Below are 24,877 nucleotides of genomic sequence, written 5' to 3'. Positions count from 1 at the left end.
CAAAGCAGGGAGTTTTGTTTCCTGGTATATTCACTTCCCCAGTAGGGCAGATAATTTGGCAGGGATTCCAATCCACTACATTCGATACTGCTTTGACCCAGACTGTTAACTCCAGAGGCTGGGGCTCCATAGGTGAAGCAAAGTTGCTGAGCTATTAAAAAATAAGACATATGAGGAAAGGTTAAAATATGAGATTATGAAGCTGATTGAGGGAAGTTGCTGGTGATTTAAATAATGGCTTTCAGACCTCCAATGTGTATATGATTGATGCTGGGCCGAGAAACTTTTCTCTGAATTTGAGGCCAAACACAATTGAAACGACGAGGTCCATCAACAAAAGGTAGAACTGTCATCATTATTAGTCATGTTATGTTGACGCTGCAGTAAGAAACACGCAAACAGAACAACTTGTAGTATCAGGGATGGGAGTACAAATAAACCTAGAAGCTGAGACTCAAATTTCATTTTTAGTTTCTTTAAAAAATCTTTATGTTTAGAGACAGGATCTCATTCTGTTGCCCACGCAGGAGAGCAGTAGCGTGATCCTAGCTCACTGCAGCCTCAACCTCCTGGGCTCAAGCAATCCCCCCACCTCGGCTTCCTGAGTAGCTGGGACTGCAGGTGCATCCCACCATGCTCTGCTAATTTTTAAATTTTTTGTAGAGTCAGAGTCTCACTATGTTGCCCAAGAAGGTCTTGAACTCCTGAACTCAAGCTATCCTCCAACCTTGGTCTCCCAGGGTTTTGGGATTACAGGTGTCAGCCACCGTGCCTGGCCTCATTTTTAGTTTTCAAAGTAGTTAGATATTTCCAAGTTTGGATGTCAGGAGAAAGACAAAAAGGTCCCCTGTGTCCACATGCAGAGGAAGGGCTGTAGACACAGACTAACACTCCATTTCCTGCTCTTTATTTGATTTTATTCTTTGAAAACAACAGATATGAGGATTGCTGATGCGCAGGCCAGCCTGTGCTACCATACGAGGGCTTTGAAAAGATTCTGGATTGTCTGTCTGTGTGATGATATGTGCTGCTGTATAGAGCAAGGAAAACAGAACTTAGAGGTGGTTTTCCAAGCTCCACAGCCCATCTTTATCATGGCCAGGTAATGCACTGTCCCTTAAAAGTTAGATACAAGCAACCAAGTGACATTTATTGAGACTCTACTATGTGCCAGACCTGGGCAAGTTACCTTCTCATGAGGTCGAGCTGGATGACTGGCTGGGATAAAGGATACAGCCAAAACGTGGGGGTCCAACAGGAGGTCGTGGGGACCACATGCTCATCCACAGAACCTGATCTAAGCTTGTTCATAGACCTTCTGCGTATTTTCCTTATAGAAAATAAGAGAATTTTGCTCATCATTTCTTTTCCATTATTGTCAGTTTCAGTTTTTTACATGTCCTAATAACCATATATTTCATTTTCCACCCATCCAGACTCCTTGCTCCTCCCTATTTGGTCTGGGGAGAACTCATAAATGTCATTGGTCACAAATCCACTCTCCACGCTCACCAGAGTCACAAACCCACTTTCTGATGGGTTCACAGCCATGTTGTCATAGTCACAAGACACATCATCGGGAGTGGCTTCTCCCGAACACACTCGGAATGAAATATTCTTCAGGTCTGGCCGGGTCTCAGCTAAGTCAGCTTCACTTTGTTTTCTTATGACATTGTAGACCTCTAGGTCCGGGCTGTTTCCTTGGTGAGGAGAGGGCCAGATGGTGTGCTGCTTCTTTGTGCTAGGGTCTGGTTGCTCCCGTTTTCTAGAGAGAAAGAAAACCAGGGCTGGGTGTTTCAGACCAGGTGATTGAGAATATCCTTGTGCTTCCTGTTGAGACCAGAGGAAGCAGCCCTGGGCGGTCACCCAGCTGCATGTCTCATCTATGTAACTTACAGGCCAGGGCTTCGGGGTGGGACGGAACCAAACAGGGAGATGTTATGTTCAAAGTGACTGTGTATCTGTCATTCACGGCTGCCCAAGTGTGGGCAGGGTTATTATCCTGGGGTCCCCAGAGTCCCTGGAGGGTCCAGGGATAGAACTGAATAGGAAAAAAAAAATACCACATTACAAACAACAAAACAAAACAAAACAAAAACAACAACTCAGCTGGGCACAGTGGCCCACGCCTGTAATCCTAATACTTTGGGAGACTGAGGCAGGCGGATCACTTGAGCCCAGGAGTTTGAGACCAGCCTGGGCAACATGGTAAAACCCTGTCCCTATAAAAGATATAAAAATTAACCAGCCATGGTGGCGCACACCTGTAGTCCCAGCTACTTGGGAGGCTGAGGTGGGAGGATAACCTGGGAGGTCAAGGCTGCAGTGAGGTGTGATGGTACCACTGTACTCCAGCTTGGACGATAGAGTGAGACCCTGTCTCAAAAAACAAATCAAAAAACAAAACCAAAACAACAAAAAATACAACTCATCCATAAGTGAAATTTGGCACGTCCTTCCATTATGAGTGTAAGCAATAAAACAGAGCAGGATTAATAATATCTTTGATTTGATCATTACTAGAAGTTATAGATGTTTTCATATCACAGTTATAGATGCCTTGAAATATTTTACCCTCATCTCTACTTCAAAATTATAATAATTATACTCAGCACCAAATAAAGAAGCGTTAATAAAGGAGTACATGTATTACTAATCACATATTCATTTTTGGAAACATTTTGCTAAACTATATAACAGTATAATTGCTTCCTTTGCAACCCAATGTATTTTATTTTATGCATTTAAAATATTGCTCTGGGCCAGGTGTGGTGGCTCATGCCTGTAATCCTAGGGTTTAGGGCAGCTGAGGCGGGCAGATTACCTGAGGTCAGAAGTGCGAGACCAGCCTGGCCAACATGGTGAAACCCATCTCTACTACAAATACAAAATTAGCCAGGCGTGGTGGCATGCGCCTGTAATCGCGGCTACTCGGGAGGCTGAGTCACAAGAATCACTTGAACCAGGGAGGCAGAGGTTGCAGTGAGCCGAGACTGTGCCATTGCACTCCAGCCTGGGTGACAGAGCAAGACTCTGTCTCAAATATATATATATATATAAAATAAATAAATAACATAAATAAATAAAATAATAAATAAAACAAAATAAAATAAAATATTGCTCTGGAAGGAGTCCATAGGCTTCACCAGACTGCTGCAGGGCACAAAAAAGATTAAAAACCCTTGGGATAGACAGACACCCCAGCTTTAGAGTCACAATTCCCAAATCCTGGTAGTCAGGAAAGGAAATCAAGAACCAACTGCAGAGTAGGCAGCTGGAAAATATGCTTGTAATTTTTTGAGCTAAATTCTACTTTCAGATTCAAAAGAAAAAACTAATAAAATAATCCTAATAAGAGGTAACATTTTTAAGTGCTTAGTATATACCTATTCTGCAAGTATTAACTGCCTGAATCCTTATAGTAATCCTATAAGGAAGTTACAATTAACTGAAATAGATTTTTACATTGGAATCTTTTTTTTTTTTTTTTTTTTTTTGAGACGGAGTCTCGCTCTGTCACCAAGGCTGGAGTGCAGTGGCCGGATCTCAGCTCACTGCAAGCTCCGCCTCCTGGGTTCACGCCATTCTCCTGCCTCAGCCTCCCGAGTAGCTGGGACTACAGGCGCCTGCCACCTCGCCCGGCTAAGTTTTTGTATTTTTAGTAGAGACAGGGTTTCACTGTGTTACCCAGGATGGTCTCGATCTCCTGACCTCGTGATCCGCCCGTCTCGGCCTCCCAAAGTGCTGGGATTACAGGCTTGAGCCACCGCGCCCGGCCTACATTGGAATCTTACTAATTCATCTCAAATTGGTCTTTAAAGGGAGTCAAATCTTAAATTGGGCCTTAGTTTCCCCATTGTAAAATGGGAATACTAGACATCTTCTCCGTACACCATGATGATGGAGAATAAAAAGGTAACTGAGAAGAGCTTTCAGTACTAAAAAAAAAAAAAAAAAATGGTGGCACATGATCCTGACCATATGCAGAAATTGTTGATGCTACCTAGTGTAGCTATTTTATAGCACTCTATACTTGTGTATTGAATTAAAAGAAAAGTCAATTAAAAGGAATTTGGCTCTTTCATTTTGAATTAAGTGGTTTAGTTTCAGATGTGTACCAGAATGCTTTGCAATAGTCATTTTTCATATGGCTCACTATCCATTCCTTCACTCAGTCCACATACATTTTCAGAGTGAGGGCACACATGCATGAGAGCATTTTTGCTGGGTGACGTGTGAGTGCACGGGAGGTGAATAATGCAATTTCACCCTTCAAGTTGTTTTAAAATCTTCCACATACACACAGTAAAGCATGTAAGATCATTCTGTTAATCACAACTAAGCACAAATGCCTAGTATTTCTGAATGCCCTGGTCTGTCAGAGAAGCTGCTCTCCAATCTGCAATGGTGATACTCTTGGTGCTGCCATGGGTTTTAGTGAAGTAAACAGGGCAATATCCAAATCTCAAAGAGAGCAGAAGATGCAAAGGTTTGTACAATGAAGGTTTTACTTGCCTTCTTCTACAGCTCCAAACCCAACATACAACTGTGGAGACCACAAAGAGGAGGAGAAGGGGAATGCCAGGGATTAGGATGTAGGCAAGATTCAAGGCAGCTTCTGAAAAGAAAGAAAGCAAATGATCAGCACTGGCTGTTTTTTGTTTTGTTTTTCTGTGCTTCAAACCAGGCTTAAAAAATGCATAATCATCAAAAACCAGTTGTACCCCCAAATCTATTGAAATTAAGAAATTAAAAACCAAAACAAACAAAAAAGCCTAATAAACACAGAGTATTCCAAAGAGCTCATTCCTAGGTGATTGAGACACATCTAGCCAGTTAGCAAAGAGTCTTCTGGTTTTGATGAATGAGCATTTTCTACCTGTCCTAGTACCCTAAGTGATAATGAAAATCGGTTTAAATTTGTGGGTCTTCCAAATATCAGAAGGGCACTTTTGTTAATTAAGCTTTTTTTTTTTTTTTCCAGAGAAAAGAGAGTCCCTCTTTTCTTGTCTTCCCTTAGTAAAGCAGGGGCTGTTGGGGCAGTGTTGATGCCTTTGCCTCTAAGGACAGTCACCGAGTTCCCAAGATAGGATGGGAGAAAGAGGGAAAAAGAGGCGAGCCAGAAGTCTCAGTGTCATTACCAGGAAAGAGGTCACAGAAAGCAAGTAAATTACAGTGTAAAACCTTTCCAATATTTCTAAGACCAATTGGATTCAGTTGGGTCCATGAGCCATGACTGTGAAGAGCACTTAGAGGCCTGCTTTTCTGAACTAGAGTCTTTTAAGATTTAGAACCAAAGATGTTCCCCTCAAGTGGCTTTGGGAGGAAGCAAGGATTGGAGGCTAACCCTCTTCCTACTCCCACTGACCCAAGCTTCCTGACTATCCAGAGGCTGTTGGCTCTTTTTCTCTGTGAGACTGCAAACCTGACAACCACTAAAAACCCCAAACCCTCAAAACCCACTATAAATACCACCATAATAACAATGAGCAATAGAGATGCCACCCACCTTTGCAGAGCACTTTGTACCTTTCTCACATATCTGTCATATAATAAAGAATTTGATGGGCCTTTGTCCCTGGTTCCTGGGAGAGAGGCTCTAAATCCTTGGACTCTCCCAAGTAACAGGAGTGAATTTGTTATTCATGAGCCCCTAGAACCATAAGAGAGTTTATAAGGAGATGACTCAGGATGGGGGCTGGCCATGCCAGAAAGATCAACCATGTGATGATAGGGTTGGGGCTTTGAGCCTAGTGATATCAGCCTGACCTCTTTTGGAGACTGAGCTCCACCACATGACCAATGATAAAATCAATCATGCCTATGTAGTGAAACCCCAATAAAACCTCTGGACATAAAAGCTCTGTGGAGCTTCCTGGTTGGTGAATGCACTGATGTGATGTGCCAGGATGCTAACGCATCCTGATTCCATGGGGTCGGGGGTGACATGGAAACTCCTCCCAGACGTCCTGCTGTGTGTCTCTTCATTAGGCTGACCCTGATTTGTATCACATACAATCAATCTAGTCATAAGTATAGTATTTTCCTGAGTTCTGTAGGTTGTTCTAGTGAATTATCAAACCTAAGAGGTGGGGGTCATGGACACTCCTGGGTTTGTAGCCAGTTGGTCAGAAATGCAGGTGGCCTGGGGATCCCCAAACTCACAGTCGATGTCTGCAGTGAGGGCAGTCTTGTTATGAGCTGTGCTCATGAGCTGGAGTGTCTGCGCTAACTCTGGAATTTAGTTTCAGAACTGAACTGCGCTATTGCAACATTCTATTTCATTTTATGGACACAGTTGTGCTCTCAGGTAGGTAAGAAAAATATTATTACTTCTATGATGCAAATAATTAAACTGAAGCACAGAGAAGTAAAGTGGTTTTTAAAAGTTGCCCAGTGACAAAAACTCAGATGTCATTATTGAATTTCAGGGTGAGAGTGAGTTTGAAATCCATTAGCACTCCAATGTATTATCCCATTTTCTTTTACTTTTATGATTTAACCTTTTAAATGTTTTTGTCTATTTCGTCTCTTTGTTTTGCAGATGAATATTAATCATACATGTTATGCATCACAGCTTGGGTCTTTCTGCTCTTATTTCTCTACATTTTCTCTCTCAGTCCTTACCCCGCATGACCTCTCAGTGGCTCCCAAATCTCCGTCTTCATGCAAATTTCCCACCTGCTGTCTGATTTCCCCAGTCATCTTAGGATAGTTCCATTTGCATATTTCATTGATGAAACCTAGCATTTAGTTCAGCTTTTGCAAAGCCACACATGCCCTGTCTAGTTCTATTTTTAGGTAGCTATGGGAAAGAACAAAGTAGGGAATTCAACCTTGGGTAATTTGTGATCAAGGGAGCCTCATTATTCATCTTTCCTAGGAGAGTTTTGTACATACCTCTACTTTCTTTAAATGTTTTTTTGGCATCTTCCTCCTGTGTTTCTTCTAGAAGTACAGGTGTTGTCGGCTCTGTTTCCTCACCTGGAGAGAGACACATGGAGAAAGGCATGATAATTCTTTGAGGTCCTACCATGTTCAAATTGGGATGCAAAAAAGCTGTAGCAATTTGGCCAGCACCATCTATAAACACAGAAAAGTAAAGGGTTGAATGTGTTGCCCTGGAGGTTTAAATTGTCTTTGTCTTTTTGGCGAGACCCTTGCTGTCAAGAATCCAGTATCAAAACAATCAACAAGCAGCTGACATCAAGGTACATAAAATACCAAGGTGTCAAGGGGAAGGGCCAAGGACTCACTTCTAGGGCCATAAACTATCAGTTTGGCTCACTTTTTTGGGTCTCTTTAAATTATTCCTTTCATATTGTCAATGATGACAAGTAACACCCCAAACAGAATTTTTAACTGTTGTTTTCAGCCGTGAGAGAAACAGACAACACTAAAAAATGACATGACTAAACTAGCTGTCATGGCTGGGTGTGGCGTGTACCTGTCCCAAATGCCTGAGCTAATACCAGTAGTTTTTCTGTTGAATAATCTGGTCCAAAGGACATAGGGCTTTAAACCTGTGAACAGGGGCCATGAAACAGTCCCAGTTAACCCAAATCTCAAGTGACAGGCTTACCTTCAGGTTCTCTAGAAGGAACTGCTGGTTTCTCTGTAGTAGAAAGAAACAAAAACAAAAATAATAAGTAAATTTTCATGGCATCTGAATGAAATCAGCCACAGCCTCATGGCATCTATTTATTTGCTGAATCAGTCCTCCGATAAACTTTATTTGTTGTTATCAGATATCAGGAACTGGGCTAGTAAATCCAAAGAATTGCTTTTGCACAAAGACTAACCTACCCCAGCTTTATTTCAGTGCTTTTTTTATTTTTTAAAAAAATATTTAAAAACCTTTAAATATGATCATTTCCAAATATACAAAAAAGGAGAAAGACTAGTATAATGTACCCTGTGTACTGTCATGCAGCTTCAACTCCTATCATTGTATAGCTCATTTAGTTTCAACCATAATCCCTACTCCTCTGCCCTGCACTTCTGGCCTGGATTATTTTAAAGCAGTCTAAGACATTTTATCAGTTCATAATGGGGATGTTTTAGAGGACAACAAACACTGATCTCCAAGTTGTGAAAGTGGTTTAGGGGCTGAGTAGACCACTGGCCAGCACCAAGGCAGAAGCTGGTGATCTAGAGCTCTGAGCTATTGCACATATTTCAAAGTGTCTCGAGAATATCAGGTTGTACAGACAATTGACATCAAATGTGTTTGCTTTTGACTGGGAGTGTGTCCGCCTGTTGTATTGGCAGTGAGTCTCTTATGCTAATTGGATGCTCTGGTGTTCGTAGGGACAGGGTCTTTAAGGGAAAGACCTTAAAAATCACAGTCCTAAGGCCAGGATGTCAAGCCCATTCTGAAGTTTCACTCAGAAAGGACACAAACTTTTAGTCATCTTCCTGTAAGTGTGTGTGTGTATAGGTGATGTAAATCCATTTATTTTTAAAAACCCGCTTACACAATGCCTACTATATGAGAGAAACTGTTCTAAGTTGGTTTTTTGTTTTGTTTTTTTTGTTTTTTTTTTGGTGACAGAGTCTTGCTCTGTCACCCAGGCTGAGTGCACTGGCACAATCTTGGCTCAATGCAACCTCCGCCTCCCAGGTTCAAGTGATTCTCCTGCCTCAGCCTCCGAAGTACCTGGGATTACAGGCGTGTGCCACCATGCCTGGCTAATTTTGTACTTTTTTTTTTTTTTTTTAGTAGAGATGGGGTTTCACCATGTTGGTCAGGCTGGTCTCAAAATCCTGACCTCAAGTGATCCTGCCTCAGCTTCCCAAAATGTTGGATTATAGGCGTGAGCCACCATGCCTGGCCTGTTCTAAGTGTTTTATAAAATCAAACTCAATTAATCCTGGTAACAGCCTTGTGAGGTGGCCTTATTATTTATTTATTTATTTATTTATTTATTTATTTATTTATTGAGACGGAGTCTCGCTCTGTCGCCCAGGCTGGAGTGCAGTGGCGCGATCTCTGCACACTGCAAGCTCTGCCTCCTGGGTTTACGCCATTCTCCTGCCTCAGCCTCCTGAGTAGCTGGGACTACAGGCGCCCGCTACCATGCCCGCCTAATTTTTTGTATTTTTTAGTAGAGACGGTGTTTCACCGTGTTAGCCAGGATGGGAGGTGGCCTTATTATTATTCTGGTTTTGTACACGAGGAAACTGAGATTCAGGGAGATTAAGTAACTTGCCCAAATCTCACAGCTGATAAGTAGCTTTAAAGGGATTTCAACCAAATCCATTCTAATGAAAATTAAAATAGTCAGGAGACATAATTGTGCTAGGTAGCAGAGATAAAACAGCAAATAAGAAAGAATCTCAGCCCTCTAAGGGGCTTATATTCTACAGGATGGCCATAAAATCTGGAAATACAGGAAAATATTAATGAACATTGATTTTGGGATATCACACTGGAATGTGTAATAACATGATCTATTCAATGCATGATCTATTCATATTGTTGTCCCTTCATACTTCAATCCACGGTGCAAAGTTAAACACGGCACATCAATGCAGCATTCCCATCAATCCCTGCACCTGCATCTGCGTTGCCTCATAATTTGTTTCTGATATTCGCTGAGTATGCCTGTGCCTTTAGCACACCCCAGAAGTAAGCAAGTGTTCAGCTATGGCTAGCATGCCACCTACTCTACATGATTACATTCTCAAATCTAGCTTTATATATTATCATTCACCCAGTTCCTTGCCACTCTGGCATAATGGGATGATGTCCTCCCCTGCCGGAACCACAGGAGTGAGCTTCCCCAGCCCATCAAGTGGTGAAACAGGTAAGTTTCCAGACTTCATGCCAATCATTAGTGGAGAGGACAGCCTTAGAAATAGGCAGTTAAAGTACTGTATGTGTGAGGTGCTACGATCCTTATAGGAGGGACACTAAACCTAGCTTTGAGGGGCTCTGGAAGGCTTTCCAAAGGAAGTTATTTTTTTTAACTTCTTATTTCAAAATATTTTCAGATTTACAAAAATTTGCAAGAATGGTACAAAGAATTATCCCGTATTCTTCACCTTATCATTTTATCACATTTCATTTACTTAATTATTCTCCCTCTCTCTTATCTCTCCTCTTTCTCTCTGTTTTTGTATCACATACACATGTTTATGTGTGTGTGCATACATGCATATATATATATATACACACACACACACACATACACATACATAACTTTGTTCCTGCAAACAAGTTGCCAACATGGTGCCCCTTTACTCCTAAAGACTTTTGTCCATATTTACAAAGGGAAAGGGGCCTTTTCATATATAACCACAGTACAATGATCAAAACCAAGAAATTAACATTGATGTAATACTATTTTCAAATCTACTGATCTCATTCAGATTCTACCAATTTTCCCACTAATGCCATTTATAGGAAATCATCACATCATGGTCCAGGATCCAAACCAGGATCACCGGTTGCACTTAGCTGTTAGGAGAGAAGGTGTTGTCTAATCTGAAGCCAAAGGGTGAGAATGAGTTGGCTGAGAAAGGGGTGTTTCAAGCACAGGAAACAGCAATTAAGAGCTCGTGGGGAATTCCATTTGGTACAAAGGTGTTGGAATAGGACGGGGAGAGGAGTCAGAGTGGTGAGAATTGAGCTGGACAGGTCAGCAAGGGTCTGGTCGTGCTGATCTCTTCTGGCATGCTAAGATGTGTAAACTATTCTGGGCATGCGTGGCCAAAAACAGACAGTGTCTTAGTTTTTCTTCATGTGCCCACCTCCCTCTGTTGGATCCATTCTCTGTCCTTCTCTGTGCCTTGGGAGGTTGAGGCCTATAAACTGTTTCAATGGGGCTTCCTTGTTCCCTTGTTCTTTGGTCTCTGATTGGACTTAGCCAATGAGAGGCAAAGGCAGAAGGTCAGAGGATAGGAGGAAAGAGAGGTCTCGGTATTTATTCCCCATGCCCCCATCCCACATCAGCATGGTTTGATAGTAGCTGCATTTCGTGGTAATAGCTCCTGTTGGGCGGGTCCTCTTTCATGACCCCAAGCTTTTCCTCGGTTCTGCTAAAATCACTCCCTTCTTTTACTCCTTCAGTCCTGGGAGTAACAGTTTCCCATTGTAGTTAGTCCCTGGATATTTTACCATCTCTTGCTCTTTGCCTACACCTCAGCAAATGTCCTTTTTATTACACTTTCCTCATTAAATCCTTTGTGTGTGCCATCTTTTTCCTGCCAGGACTTAGTGTAACTAATACAGGCAATAACAAAAGTAATGAAGAATATGATTTTTTTTTTTAAAGTACCAAGTCCAAAAATAAAAGGATATTAAAGCAAATTTCAAAATCTCACATTTCAAAAACTGTTAAAGGAAGTGCAAAAATTTAAACCATGGAGCTATTAATAATACAATATAATTCACAAAAGTGATGAAAAGCCAGTTTGTAACAAGTGCCTTGCTTTCACTGCTTTATAAAGGTGACTTGCTAAGTCAGTCTAGGTCTTTGCAATCTCCCCACCTGAGACAACACTGTACGGTGGGGAGGGCCAGGTCACTGGAGAGAAGAATTCATCAGAGAGGATAAAGAGAGAGAAAAACATCTTTTAGCAGCAAAAATTGCCACCAAACCATAGTCCAGTTCAAACAATTTTAAAATGACAGGATTACTTAGTCCCAAACTAGATAGAATTAACAAGTCACTCTACTCCTATCAAGAAAGAATGCAGAATTAGGGCTAAACAGTTGGCTTTAGGGAGGTGAGAAACTTCAAAGGCAGATTAAGAATCAGTTCAAGTTCAAATATGTCAGTTGTAATGGAGAAGTCTGGGAGACCCAAGTACAGTGAAACTACAGGCTTGTAGCCAGTTTAAAACCCTAACAGATCTGGAAGCAAATGTAAGTTGAATTTGCAACTGAGAGTTGAGAGTTTAAATCTGCTCATCAAAGTACCTGCTCTCTCTGCCCAGTGAAAGTGCAGTTGGTGTACTTTCTCATTTACGTATGTATCATGCTTCCTTAAAGCCCCAGAAAATCATCTCACTGAGCTGTTAGAAGACTTGTAAGAGCAATGGCCAGCTTATTCTAAGCCCCTACAGCCAACCTCACATGTGGAAAGAGTAATAATTTGTGGCTGTCCACTTAAAGGGCTTTTTTATTTCCTGATGTTCTTGTAAGACTTGCTTTATCACATATAAATTAAATCTTTCCATCATCCCTTCTTTTAACATCAGATAACCTTTCCTTTGCTAGGATTACTCCTCAGTGAGAATTGTCATTACATTGCCCTTTACAAGAATTCCTAAGGTTTTACGTTGCTGGCATTTGCAACAAGCTTTCTCAGAGACCACATGACACATTCTTGGTACTAGCAGCTGCTCATGAAATAAGGGAGGTTGAGAATTCAGCCGCATAGCTTGGGAGAGGATTCATTACCATCAGAATATTTGCAAATGAAATTGTTCTTCATGTTGCACCGGTCATCATTCCACTGGAACATGTAGGGGCCTCCGATGCCGGCGGGTGCCGATGGCTGATGGTACATGACCACACAGACCTCGCTGCCGCAGGACGGCTCATCCACATACCAGTTCCTGTAGGAAAAGGGATCAGCAGTGGAGCAACTGGAGAAGGATCCCCTGAGACTTCAAAGCCTTTGTTTTCCCATCAAGTCCCACTGAGCCATAAACATAAGATTCTGCCTCAGAACACGATACAGAGAGAGAGGGAGGAATTGAAGTACTGCCAGTAAGCAGAACCACACGCATTCTCCTATGGACATCACAATCAATCATCTGACATTTGCCACAATCTCTTTGCAGGGAGGAACATGCCACCATATGATGTCTGCAAAGTAATTATGAGAAAAAGCAGCTAGCAGGGCTAGTCTGGACGATCTTATTTCTTTCTTACTTTTTGCTAATTGGGTTTATTTGTCTTTTTTTAGATCTCAGATGCACTGAGAAGAGACATGGCTTATCTCCTCCAGAGCTTGCCCTGCTCGCATCTCTCCATGCTTTTCAACAGCCACCAACTGCCTTTTCAGCCCTGGGAAGTAGATAAGAAATTCAAGCACATGAGCAAGACATTCCAAAACACAGAGGCTGTCAAAACAGGTAAAGGGGTGGGGACAAAAGCAGGAGGCCCATTTGGTCTTTTTCAGTTTTTAAGTTGTTTCCACTTGATAAGGCTGATGCCCCTCAGCCTCCACCTCCAGATGTCTTGTCTTTGTCTCCCTAGCCCCCCAGAGGGGTGCATTAGCAACCTTACACTACTATCCAGTGGCACCTGAAATTAAATGGTGCTGCCACCCAGTTGGATATGTGGGTGCCAGGGAATGTGCTTGGATCTTATGGAGCATTTACATCTGTGAGTACCCACCCCCTATGCTGACTCAGGGCTGGGCTTTGTAACCTGCCTGGTTAGTCGCCTGAGCTGTTTCCTTCTAGGGCTCAGATCTTGCCCTGATGCTCAGAGCAGGCAATGCTGCTCTGCTTAGCTCTTGTCAGAGCTCTCTCCAGAAAAGAGACAGCTAAGAGACAGCTCTCCCTATAGCACCACAGTAAGGCTCGGCTTGAGTCCTGTGTTGCTGTCTACTAAAAGGAAAATCCTTTGCTGCACTCACTGGATTGAATTTCCTGGAAAATAGCTTAGCTTATAATAAACACTCCTTGGATACTATGCCTGGACAGCTGGTGGCACCTCATTAGTTATCTCCAGTCCAGATTCCAGCCTGTTGGGCCCCCTACCCTGACTTGCCTTGTTCCCCTCTCCACTGGCCTTATGGCTTTACATTATTTTGTCTTATAGGTTGAATATTATGTCTGGCATATAATTTCTGTACTTGAGCCAGTTTTCAGACCCAGAACTTACTAATAGAGAGGCCAGGTTTCCAGTAAGAAGGACCTTGCAACACCATGGCAGGTGCACACGGTAATAACTTCCCGTTTTTCCCCTAAAGGGACCCATGGCTATTTCCTCCAGTAAGCATACACTGGGGAAAAGAAGGAATATCCAAATATTACAAGGGCTGTTGGACACAGGCTGCAAGTTCACATTAATACTCAGACTTAAAGTGTCATCAAAGCTACCCATTAGAGTGGGAGCATACTGGGGACAGGTATTAAATAGAGGTCTGGCCCAGGATCAGCTCAGAGTGGCCCCCAAACAGTCATCATTCCCCAGTCCCCAAATATATGAATTGAATAGACGTATTTGTTAGTTGGTACAGTTCCACATTGGTTCCTTGGCCTATGATGGGCAGGATGAGCTGCGTTGTCTCTTGGTCTACTTACCTGTGGGGCAAGAGCTATCACGGTGGAGAATGTCAAGTGGGGAAGCCTTTGAAACTGCACTCCTCCCCACCCCTGCCATGATAATAAATCAACAACAACATCTTATCCAGGGAAAGATGGTAGGAAGTAGTGTCACCCTTAAAGACCCAGAGAATCTAAGAGTGGTGTTCCCCATCGTATCTCTAGTTAATTCACTAGTCTGACTCCTGAAAACACCAGGCAGATCCTGAAGGTGATAATAGAGTAGCACAAACTCAACCAAGTGGAAGCCTGATTGTGGCTGCCTGTGCCATAGGTGGTGTCTTTGCTAAAGCAGGTTAACATGGCCTTGGGTACCTAGTATGCAGATCTGGTGAATATATTCTTTTCCTTCTGTATCAGAAAGATAATCTGAAACAGTTCGTTGGGATGGACAATAGTATATACTTATGGTCTTGACTCAAGGCTACATTAATTTTTCTCGTCCTCTGTCATAATATGGTGTAAAGAGATCTGGATTTCCTAGACATTTTGCAGAAAATCACACTGACCTACTATATTGCTGACATCATGCTAATTGGAACAGATGAGCAAGAAGTGGTTAGTACACTGGATGCCTTGGTAAGACTTATGTACTCCAGAGGGTTGGAGATAAATCTTATGAAGATTCAGGAGCCTACCACTTCTATAAAATGTGTGAGTGTCTAGTGATCTAGGGAATACCAGAACATCCCCTTCAAATTAAAGAACAAACTATTGCATCTTGCAGTAATTTGAAGAGAGAAGCATAGCACATGGTAGGTCTCTTGGGCTCTAGAGGCAGCATATTTCACACCTGGAAATACTGCTCTGGCCCATAAACCAGGTGACATGAAATACAGCCATTCTGAGTAGGATTCATAGCAGAAAAGAACTCTGAAGTAGATCTAGGCTGTGTGCAAGCAGATTTGCCACTTGGGCCGTATGATGCAGCAGCTCCTATTATTAGAGATGTCAGTGGTTGGAAAAATAACGTCATATAAAGCTTGTGACAAGCCTCAATGAGAGAATCACAATGCAGGCCCTTACGATTTTGAAGCAAGACCATACCATCTGTAGCTGAAAATTACTCACCTTTTGAGAAACAGTTCCTGGCTGGCTACTAGGCAAGGAGCACCAGAGACCATGTAGTACAACCTGCCCATCATGAGCGAGGAACTGTCAGACACACCTAATCGGAGATTAGGCAGGCCTGGAATCAATCCATTGTAAGACGGAAGAGGTATATCCAGGACCAAAGAGCACTGCATGAGCAGGTAAAACAGACTTCCATGACATCTGCCACTGTTGGACCAGACCCTCTTCCTTAGCTCACACCTGCGACTGCATGGAGGAATCCCTTGTGACTAGCTGATACTGGCAGCCTGAGCCTGGTTCAAGGGTAGGTCAGCTAAGTATGGGAGTACAGAGTGAAATGGACAGCAGCTGCACTGCAGTCCCACTGAGGTGGCCTTGAAAGACACCAGTAAGGGAACATCTTCCCAATGGCCAGAGCTTTAGTTGGTACATCTAGTTAACCACTTTGTAAGGAAAGGGAAAGTATTGGAGATTAGAATATATAAGAACTAGGGGTAAGGTAAATAGCATGCCCAGCTGATCAAGAGTCTAAATGGAAATAGACTGGAAGATTGGGGACTAGGAAGTTTTGGATAGAGGGATGTGATATACACAGAGGAGTGAACATAAAATATGCAACTCTTTCCATCAGATATAAAGACCACCAGGGTACATCTACTATAGAAGAGGCACTGAACAACAAGGGAGACAAAATAACTCAGCTAGGTAATGCCAGCCAGCCTGTTATTAGCCACCCCAGTGCTAGTACAATAGATACTAATAGGTAGTGGGAGAGATGAAGTCTATAGATGGGCTCAACAGATTGGCTCTCATTCACTAGGGCTAATCTAGCTATTGCTACTGCCGAATGTTCAATTTCCAGCAACAGAAACCAATGCTAAGTGTCTGACACAGCACCAACACTTGAGGACACCAACGTGGCACTTGCGGCAAGTTGACTACATGGGGACTTCCAAAAGGGGCAATAATTCACGTGCCTTTTATACAGTCCTATGTTCCCAAGAATAAGAATACATGGGTTTGGGAGCCGAGGGGTGGAAGCAGGAGTAGCCTCGCTTTAGCATCACTGGCAGTGACCCACTTAGGAATCTGTGCTTCTTGTCTCTGCAACACTGGGATCCGGAAGCTTAGAGGTCCTGGTTCCCACAGGGGACTGTCAGAAGATACAAGAATCTTATTAAACTATGAGTTATCACTGTCATTTGGACACTCTGGGATCCTTGTGTCCAGGGACCAGCAGGGAAAAAGAGAAGACATTATTTTGGCAGGAGGTAAGTGACCCTAACCATCAGGAGGAGATAGGCCTGCTGTTATGTATTATGGGCAAGAAGTTATCTATTTGGGTACCTCTTGGAATTCGCTTGCCCAATTTTGATGGTCAGTGGAAAAGTGCACAAACTCCAGCATGATAAGGGCAAGGTGACTAGTGCCTCAGATTCTTCAGACATGAGGATGTGGATCATGCCACAAGGTCAACCGTTGAGACCAGCAGAGGGAGAGGGAATCTGGACTGGCTACTAGAGGAAGGAGGTCAGTAAGTACCATCTGTGGCCCTGGGACCAGCTGCAGTGATGGGAAGTGTAGTTCATCCTACTAACCCTCCTTTCTAAAGTTTCTCCCAGGAAGACAGGCTCATGAGAATCCTGGAGGAGCTACTCCCAGAACTTATAAGATGATGTGCACCTGATCAGTCTAATGGGTGGACTAAGATAGATGCTGATGTGCTGCCTTAAATATAATGGTAAATACACACACACACACACACACACTCACATATTTAGTTGTTAAATTTTTGGGGGAGTACATAGTAGGTATATATTAAAGAATATATTTTAAAATCTTCCTTCTTTTGATGAGTTTAGACTTTTCCCCTATGATTGTTCACCATTAGATTTTTTATTTTATAAACTGCCTGCTCAGGTATTTTGTCTCTTTATATTTTGGGGTCTTAGTATTTTATTGACATAAACTCTTTATCATAAAAAGATATTAACTCTTTGTTGGATTTGTGACACGCATTCTCCTAGTCTCATGACTGTCTCTTAATTTTGATATTTTTTAAATGTTTGTCTATGTCACTGCATTTCTCGCATTTCTCAGGGAGGGATGATAGCAATGTCATGCTGCCAGGATGGGGGGATGAGTGAGTGTTGATGCCGTGGGTTTAGCAGGGCCCTATACACTGCAGGGTTCCTGAGGTCTTGGCCAATCCACAGAGTTAGATCTTGGCTCTGATTTCTTGCCAATTATTACAATTACCTGTGGACCGGAGTCCTATCCTGAGTCATAGCCCTATGGATCTTCAGTCTCTCAATGAGGTTCTGGTCCAAAAGGCCAGAGAGCCAGAACAACTGGCTTCAAGCATTGTATGCTGTTGAAACAAGGCTGCTGGGCTGCAGTCACCTGAACAGAGCTCCTTGGACATCGGCTGGACCTAAATCAAGGCTGAGTTCACCAACCGCACTGCTTAGGTCAGCAGCTATTCTGGTGCTACTTCTCCTTCAGAGAGCTGCCTGGCTGGTCTTCTCTTCCCCACTGATCCGACACTGTGGATCCAGCCTGCCTCTTTTTTGAGTTATGACAAGTGAGTCAGCTGCTGTGGGTTCCACACACTTACCTAAATTGTGATATGCTGCCATCAGTCCAAGCATAAAGGTCCTCGCAGGCTGTGCTATTGCTTTGTTTCTCCTCACGCCTCCTGAGCCCAATCCAGAAGTCACCATCAGATGGCAAGAGGTTTTCAATGAACTTTTCTATTAGGTTCTGTTCATCTTCAGACTCGATGCTGACTAGCTGGCCTCCATCCCTCCTGCAGGCTTCTTTGGCTTCCTCAAAGTTCAGTCTTCGAGAAGTATCATGGAAGTAAATGACTTTATAACAAGGCCTCTGTGTCCCTCCCCGGCAGACTGGCTGCCCTAGAGAAAAAAAAAGCCAACCTATTTCAGTGTCTCAAAAAGTATACTGGGGCAGGGATGTGTGGAGGCATCTGAAGGAAGGTATCCCTGGGTAGGAATTTTGGTTACTCATCAGTAGACTGTTATCATGTCAGCTGGGGTTCTCAGAGCAAATTAATACTCCTTCCAGCATGGAGATGTAGTGATTTAAACTCTGATGCCTATATTGTGTAGGGACTCGTGTTTGTTTGTTCCATTACAGAATATTAAAAAGCAAATGTTTTATTTTGACTATCCTTTAGAAGAGAAGTAGATGAAGATTTATGGTTTCACTGAAAGGCACACAAATAACACTTTCATTAGGGAGTCTCGGGATAATGTGGCTTAAAGACGGTGTCTGGTGGTTCTTTAAGGTAAGAGATGCCTCCTGAAGTCAGGCTGGGCTCCTCTATTCTGGAACCCTCTGCCTGTGCAGCAGGACTGAGAATCTGCCCAGTCTCTGGTGTAAGCAGAAGCTAAGAGCATCAGATCCATGGGGTTTTCTGCTACTGACAGTCAGCCCCCTAACCTAAAGGCAACAGTTAAGGTTTACTGAACTCTTACTATGTGCCATAAACTATGGTAAGGGCTTAACATTTACTTACATACTTTATCTCATGTAACCCTCATAATAGTCCCGTGATGCAGATACTGTTTATGGCTCATTTTACAAATGAGAAAACTGGGGCTCAGAGAAGTTAAGTAATTCGGCCAAGATCACACAGTGATCAGCAGCATCACCGGAGTTAGAGCCCAGATCTAATTACAAAATCATGCTGGTACCAGTGAACTAAAACGCTAGCTCTCCGCTGCACTCCAAGCTCGTGTTTTACTGGGAGCCCATGTAATGTATCTTATCAGACTGTCCCCCGACGGGCTGAAGATCATCTCAGACAAACAGATGGGATTTTACGAGGAGTCAGTAAATCGCTCACAGTACACACTGCTCTAGCTTGTGTCTGTGTGACTGAAGCCTTGCTGTAACGGAGACACTAGCCTCATCACTCCTTTTATTCAATCACCATTTATTGAGTGTACACTCTGTGCCTGGCACTGTGCGAGGTGCTGGGAATACAGGAACAAAAGCTACTTCCTAGCTCACAGGAGCACACAGCATATGTTTCCGGATTCACATGTTCAAAGTGAAAACCACGTATCAACGCGGGGAGTAGTCACCCTGCAAAGAGAAAGCCAAACTGGGCTGTGGGTGCGAACTGCTGCCACAGTGCCTGGGGTAAAAGATTTTGGTTTGGGAACCTCCTCCCAGAACTTCTGGCATGTTCTCATTTTCCCAACTTGTTTTGCAGCTGCGTAGGGAGCCAGAGAGCATTCATTATTCCCAACACTGGCCAGCATATAGGGCAAGGGGTCACAGACACATAACTCTATTATTAGTGCTAAATGAGAAATAGCACATACAGATTATCCAGGAAGCTCCAGTGAGTCTTCATTTGCTATTTCTTCTCTCATCGCTTTCATAAAGGAATTCTCAATGAGCAACAAGTTATAAGAGTTCCACATCTTCTCCCTTTTCCTGTCATTATTTGGCTATTGCTGATAATAGAGAAACTCTAACTAGACTGGTCCAGCAGCACATTAGGAGGGCTCAAAAGTCAGACCTGCTTACAAGAAGGCATTCAGAGAGGCTGAGGCAGGGATGCCCCGGGGAAGGAGGCTGGGCCAGTCACGCTTTTGCGATTCCTCAAAGCTGGCTGCAAATTGGGCAGCAGAGGGGGGGCAAATGAACCCCCAAGAACTTATCCAACCTGGCCACCGGCATAACATAAGCTGGAGTTGAATTTCCTGACAACCCCCACTTTCCACGTTGGCTTGTCAAGGGAAACAGAACACCTTAAGCGAGTTTCTGTATGGTCCAGCCTGGCCACACATCCCAAGTCTGCGGGTGACTGCCAGAGACAGTCAGACCTGGAAGGAGGCCCGCTGGCCTGTCTGGTTCTCCTGCCTTCAGGAAGTGTCCTCCTCTTCTCATTTGCAGGAAGGGGAAGGGTGGGAGGGCCTTCTGTTCTCCGCGACCAAGAACCGAGCCCACGCAGCCCTAACTCAAGCAGCTCAATTCAGCTTCCCACCTCTTTTGCCGCCCCGCGCCCCGCCCCCATCCTGAAACCAACTTTACATTCTTTAAATTAGTTTCGCAAGCCGGGATGCCGGAGTGGAGAAGGTTTCCAGTCTCCTCTGTCCCATTTGGTCAAGCTGTTGGCACCCGCAAAGGGGATCTGAGAAAAGGGCACGGATGTTCTCCCCCCGACATGCAGAACAACTGAAAGAGGCCAGAAGCCAGAGCACCGTACCTCCTCTGAGGTCCAAATCCGAGGCTGCAGTGACACAACAGGAGGAAGGAAGCAGAGAGTCATTCCCCGGAGTCAGGCGGGGCTCGTCCCACACTAACTGGAGTTCTTTCCCGATCTCTAAGCGCTCTCATTCCAGGCGCTGGACCCAGCCATGCAACCCTCCAGAAAAGACGAGGAGTAACAGGCAGGATTCCCACGGCACCGCGGATCCAGCATCCCTACCCCGCAGTCTCTGCAGTCGCCTCCCCGAGCGGGCGGTAGGCGGGGGCCAGCTGGCAAGCCTGACCCGCGGGGGTGGTCCCAAGGACTGACTCGATGTGTGTAAAGGAGTTGGCCGAAGGGGCACCCACTGGGGCAGGTTTGTCCACTGCCCCACCTCTCCTAAATCCTCCAACCCACCCCCATAACTCTGGACTGACAACGGGCTTCGAGCGTTCCAGGACGCGCAGGGAACTGCACGGCTGCGGGAACTGGCGCGGGTCTCAGACGCCGTGCGACTGCTCCCTGGAAGCAGGAGACTCCGAAGGGCTGCGTCTGGGAGTGGGGCATGGAACGGCCCCCTAGTCCCATGCGTGGCGGCCCAGAAGAGGGTCAGCAGCTGGGGTGCAGTGAGTACCTCTGCCGAGCCCACCCCAGCACCAGCCTCCGCCCCAGCGCGCGCACTCACCGCTTAGCAGGCGACCCGTCGCGGCCCGCAGCCCCACCAGCAGCATGGCCAGCACCACGGCCTGCAGCGCGGTTCCCGGCCTCATGGCCCGACTCAGGTGCGCCTTCCGACACCCGGGAGCTACGGCGGTGGAGCGGGCTGGCGGGCGGCGGCGTGCGCGACCACTGCAACCGCGGCAGCAGCATCTCCTGGGGACCGACGGACCGCACGGGAGGAGGAGGGGAGGGCGCGGAGACAGTTGGTCGCCCCTCCGCCCACTGGGACGTCACTGCGGGGAGGGCAGCCCCGCTGGCCGGCCCGCCCCGGACAACCTCCTCCAGCGAGGATGGCGCCAGACACTCGGCCAGCCAGAGGAGAGCGCGTCGCAGAGGGGGGCCAGCTCCCCGCCCCACTCCGAGCTTCTCTGGGAGATCCCGCGTTTGCCCGAGACGCTGGGCGGAGGAATACTGCAGTCGGGCCCCTCTGCAATCTGCTGACGAGCACAGTGTGCCTAAAACTAGCACATCTCACCCCTCTCCGCCGGACCTTAGCCAAGTTCGCCAGCTGTGCGGGTGCAGCCGGAGGGAGAGGCGAGGCGGGGATTCCTACCTGGGGCTCAGCAGGCCGCAGTCCCGGCACGAAGGGCGACATCTGAGCAAGGAAAGGTCGATGCAGAGAACAAACACTCACGCAGGCAGTGTGCCCACCGGCCAGGAAAGTTACGGGACACCGCGCCGATGGCGTCCAAAGAACGTGGCTGAGTTGGAGACTTCCCGGCTGAAAGGAGAGCGGCTTCTACCAGAAGCCAAAAGATGTCCCAGATCCCAGAAAGGAAATGATTCCGGTTTTTTTTTTTTTTTTTGTAGGGACCGGGTTGGGAGGTGGGGGTCATAGTTAGGGAGTTCAGCTTTGGCCCCTCGCCCCCCAGGAAAGAATAAAACTACAATCTCAGGAAAAGCTTTCCTAACCTAGCCCTCAATGTGTGCTTCCTCTTGTAAACTCCCAAAGTAGGTGTGTTTCACTTCGGTTTCGTAAACGTAATGCTTTTAAATATAGTCAAGGCCGGGCGCGGTGGCTCAACCCTGTAATCCCAGCACTTTGGGAGGCCGAGACGGGAGGATCACGAGGTCAGGAGATAGAGACCATCCTGGCGAACACGGTGAAACCCCGTCTCTACTAAAAAATACAAAAAACTAGCCGGGCGAGGTGGTGGGCGCCTGTAGTCCCAGCTACTCGGGAGGCTGAGGCAGGAGAATGGCGTAAACCCGGGAGGCGGAGCTTGCAGTGAGCTGAGATCCGGCCACTGCAATCCAGCCTGGGCGACAGAGCGAGACTCCGTCTCAAAAAAAAAAAAAAAAAAAAAAAAAATATATATATATATATATATATATATATATATATATATATATATATAGTCAAGTAATAGAGTGAGCCGTCTGTCCAAAGATGAAGGCACTCAGTAGCACACGGTGAATCTGACTTTCTGCCTTGTCTGCCACACTATGCTGCTGTGAAGCATAGCAGAAGCCCCATCTGGGCCGTGACCTCTGGATTTTGGTTCCAGCTTGCTGTTTCTTAGGTACTCTTTCTGCTTTTCAAACAGCCAAGAAAGCAGTGATGCTTCTAAGGCCTCTAGCCACTGCAGTTCTAGACAAACCACCTGAATACAGGCTGGCGGTGAGAGGGGAGTGGGATAAATTTCAGTATCAGCTGAGAATATGGGGGAGCTCTGCTGTGGCTCGTTAACAGCTATTGTGGCAGGATGAGGCCTGACCTTTATGGCAAGATCATTTATAGTCCTTCCTTATGTCCCAGTTAGAATATGTCAATGTCACATCCAACACACATTCTTCTTAGAAATTCTTGGTTATCAAAACAACCAGAGAGAACTGTTATAGTGAAAAGAAGCACTTGAGTTGGCATTTGAGGTTCTGTTTCAGATCCTGCTCTTCTTCATTTAATGTCTCTGTGGCCTTTGGCGAGTCCCTTTGCCTAAGTTTCACTTAACTGTTGGTAACATTAACAGTTGTCTTAAGAGTTTTGTGAGTGTTTGATAAGGCAAATATATATGTAAATGTTCAGATATCTAGGCACTTAATGTCAATTGTAAAGGATTTATTTCTAATATTATAACATCTGCTTCAACTTTAAAAGCTGTTACTTGGGTCCACATAATTAAATCATGTCCTGACTTCTTGCTTTGATACTCTGGACCTTGGTTTCAGATGGACTTTGTTAGGGTATACAGTCAACCAAACCTGGTAGATTACAATAATGCCCCAATTCTCCACACCTCCCTGTACCCATATCCTTTACCGTATGACTTTGTAGTTTCTCTTACTAAAGAGGCAGAGTTATATTTCCCCACACCTTGACTTTGTGTTCAATCGTGTGATTGACTTGTTTGGCTAACAGAATCAATCAGTTCTGAGCTTAGACCAGAAAAGGCCTCATATTTCTTTTTCTTCTCTGCCACTCTCTGAGAGGAACATACCTTAGATATCCCACTGGTCTATGTGTATCTCTAAGAGGATGACAAATGGAGCAGAGCTACCTCAGGCAACTGACAAACTTGCAGTAAGAGGCAGAGCTGCTCTAGGTGCTGTAGCTTGAAGCAGAGCTGTCTGGCTAAGCCTAGATCAGCCAAACTAGATCACACAAACTGCAGATGTGTGAGCAATAATAAATGTTGTTTTAGACCCCTTTGTTATGCAGCATTGTTGCAGCAATAGCTAACCATTACACTTGGCAATGTAGGGAGTTATCACCAGGGGAAGGCTGGTTGCCAAGAAAGTTCACAAAGTAGAATTTTTCTTGGTAAAATTACCTTGGTCCAGGGTCCAATTCCTAGTTTAACGTGCTCAAACCCAATCTAAGAGACTAATATATTTACACATTGAGAAATAGAATTGTCAGGTAAACTAATGTTTGCATTGGCCTGTTGAACATGTACTCTCCCTCTGGGCAAAAAAGATTTATCAGCATGGAATCAGAATAAAAAGAATTAGTTATATGATTTACTAGTTTAGGCTTTGATAGCCTGCTGTGTCCATCTTCACAACAAAGACCTATCTGTCGGGCAGACAAATACATCAACCAGACAGGGTACCCTTTATTCTTGCTGGTACTGGGAAGAGGCTGCCAATTTAAAACTTTAAAAATTTTCATTTCCCAGGCCTGACTTCCTTTTGTTCCAAACATTTTTCTTCAAATAGTGTTGTGCCAGAACCTTGTCACTGTCCCCTAATATCCATTCTCCACTTCTTTTGGCGATAGAATCCCTGAATTTTAATTAGACAGAAGCCCCCTCCCCATTTTCTAAAGACTATTTCCAGCCTCCCTCACAGCCTGATGTGTCTTTGTGATTAAGCTCTGACCAATGGGTCACCCAGTCTTTGGTTGGCACAGTGGATGGGGGCTGCGTCTTATGAAAGCTGTGTCCAAGAGTTCCAGGTGGAGGCCAGTAGTGATGGGAATGGTGGCCTTAAATAGAGCTGCAAACTCTGGGTAGCCCTCTTACCCTAAATATATGTGCTTACCCAAGAGTCAGACTCCTGAGATTTCATCATTGGTAACTTATTTCCTTGGATTACCCATTGTTCCTTTTATTCAGCCTTCTTTTAAAA

The 24,877-nt window shown here is 44.7% G+C and overlaps 2 protein-coding genes across 6 annotated transcripts in view; one reads left to right on the top strand and one right to left on the bottom strand.

The window, feature by feature from the left end:
- BTG4 (BTG anti-proliferation factor 4) overlaps window positions 1-24,877 on the top strand; it is a 113,857-nt gene that overhangs the window by 42,372 nt on the left and 46,608 nt on the right. For 2 of the 4 annotated variants that reach the window (XM_077964282.1, XM_077964284.1), the window contains 2 exons: window positions 9,721-9,809; window positions 12,921-13,089. The gene's annotated coding sequence lies outside the window, so the exon portion shown is untranslated. The remainder of the gene's footprint in view (window positions 1-9,720; window positions 9,810-12,920; window positions 13,090-24,877) is intronic. The other 2 variants (XM_015115645.3, XM_077964283.1) reach the window with 1 other exon arrangement.
- Window positions 901-21,915, bottom strand: LAYN (layilin). 2 transcript variants are annotated; one of them, XM_077964280.1, is made up of 8 exons: window positions 21,273-21,915; window positions 20,606-20,629; window positions 17,981-18,278; window positions 12,410-12,567; window positions 7,583-7,615; window positions 6,901-6,984; window positions 4,516-4,618; window positions 901-1,765 (listed from the first exon to the last, which is right to left on the bottom strand). In XM_077964280.1, exons 1-8 carry the CDS (start codon window positions 21,355-21,357, stop codon window positions 1,402-1,404), a joined length of 1,149 nt encoding a protein of 382 aa, XP_077820406.1. In that variant the 5' UTR covers window positions 21,358-21,915; the 3' UTR covers window positions 901-1,401. The 2 variants fall into 2 exon arrangements, with proteins under 2 accessions (XP_077820406.1, XP_001105766.1); XM_001105766.5 differs by lacking the exon at window positions 20,606-20,629.

The sequence above is a fragment of the Macaca mulatta genome, chromosome 14 (genome assembly GCF_049350105.2).
Source record: "Macaca mulatta isolate MMU2019108-1 chromosome 14, T2T-MMU8v2.0, whole genome shotgun sequence".
NCBI lineage: Eukaryota > Metazoa > Chordata > Mammalia > Primates > Cercopithecidae > Macaca > Macaca mulatta.
Note: the sequence above shows the minus strand (reverse complement) of the source record. Positions and strands in the feature narration are given on the sequence as shown.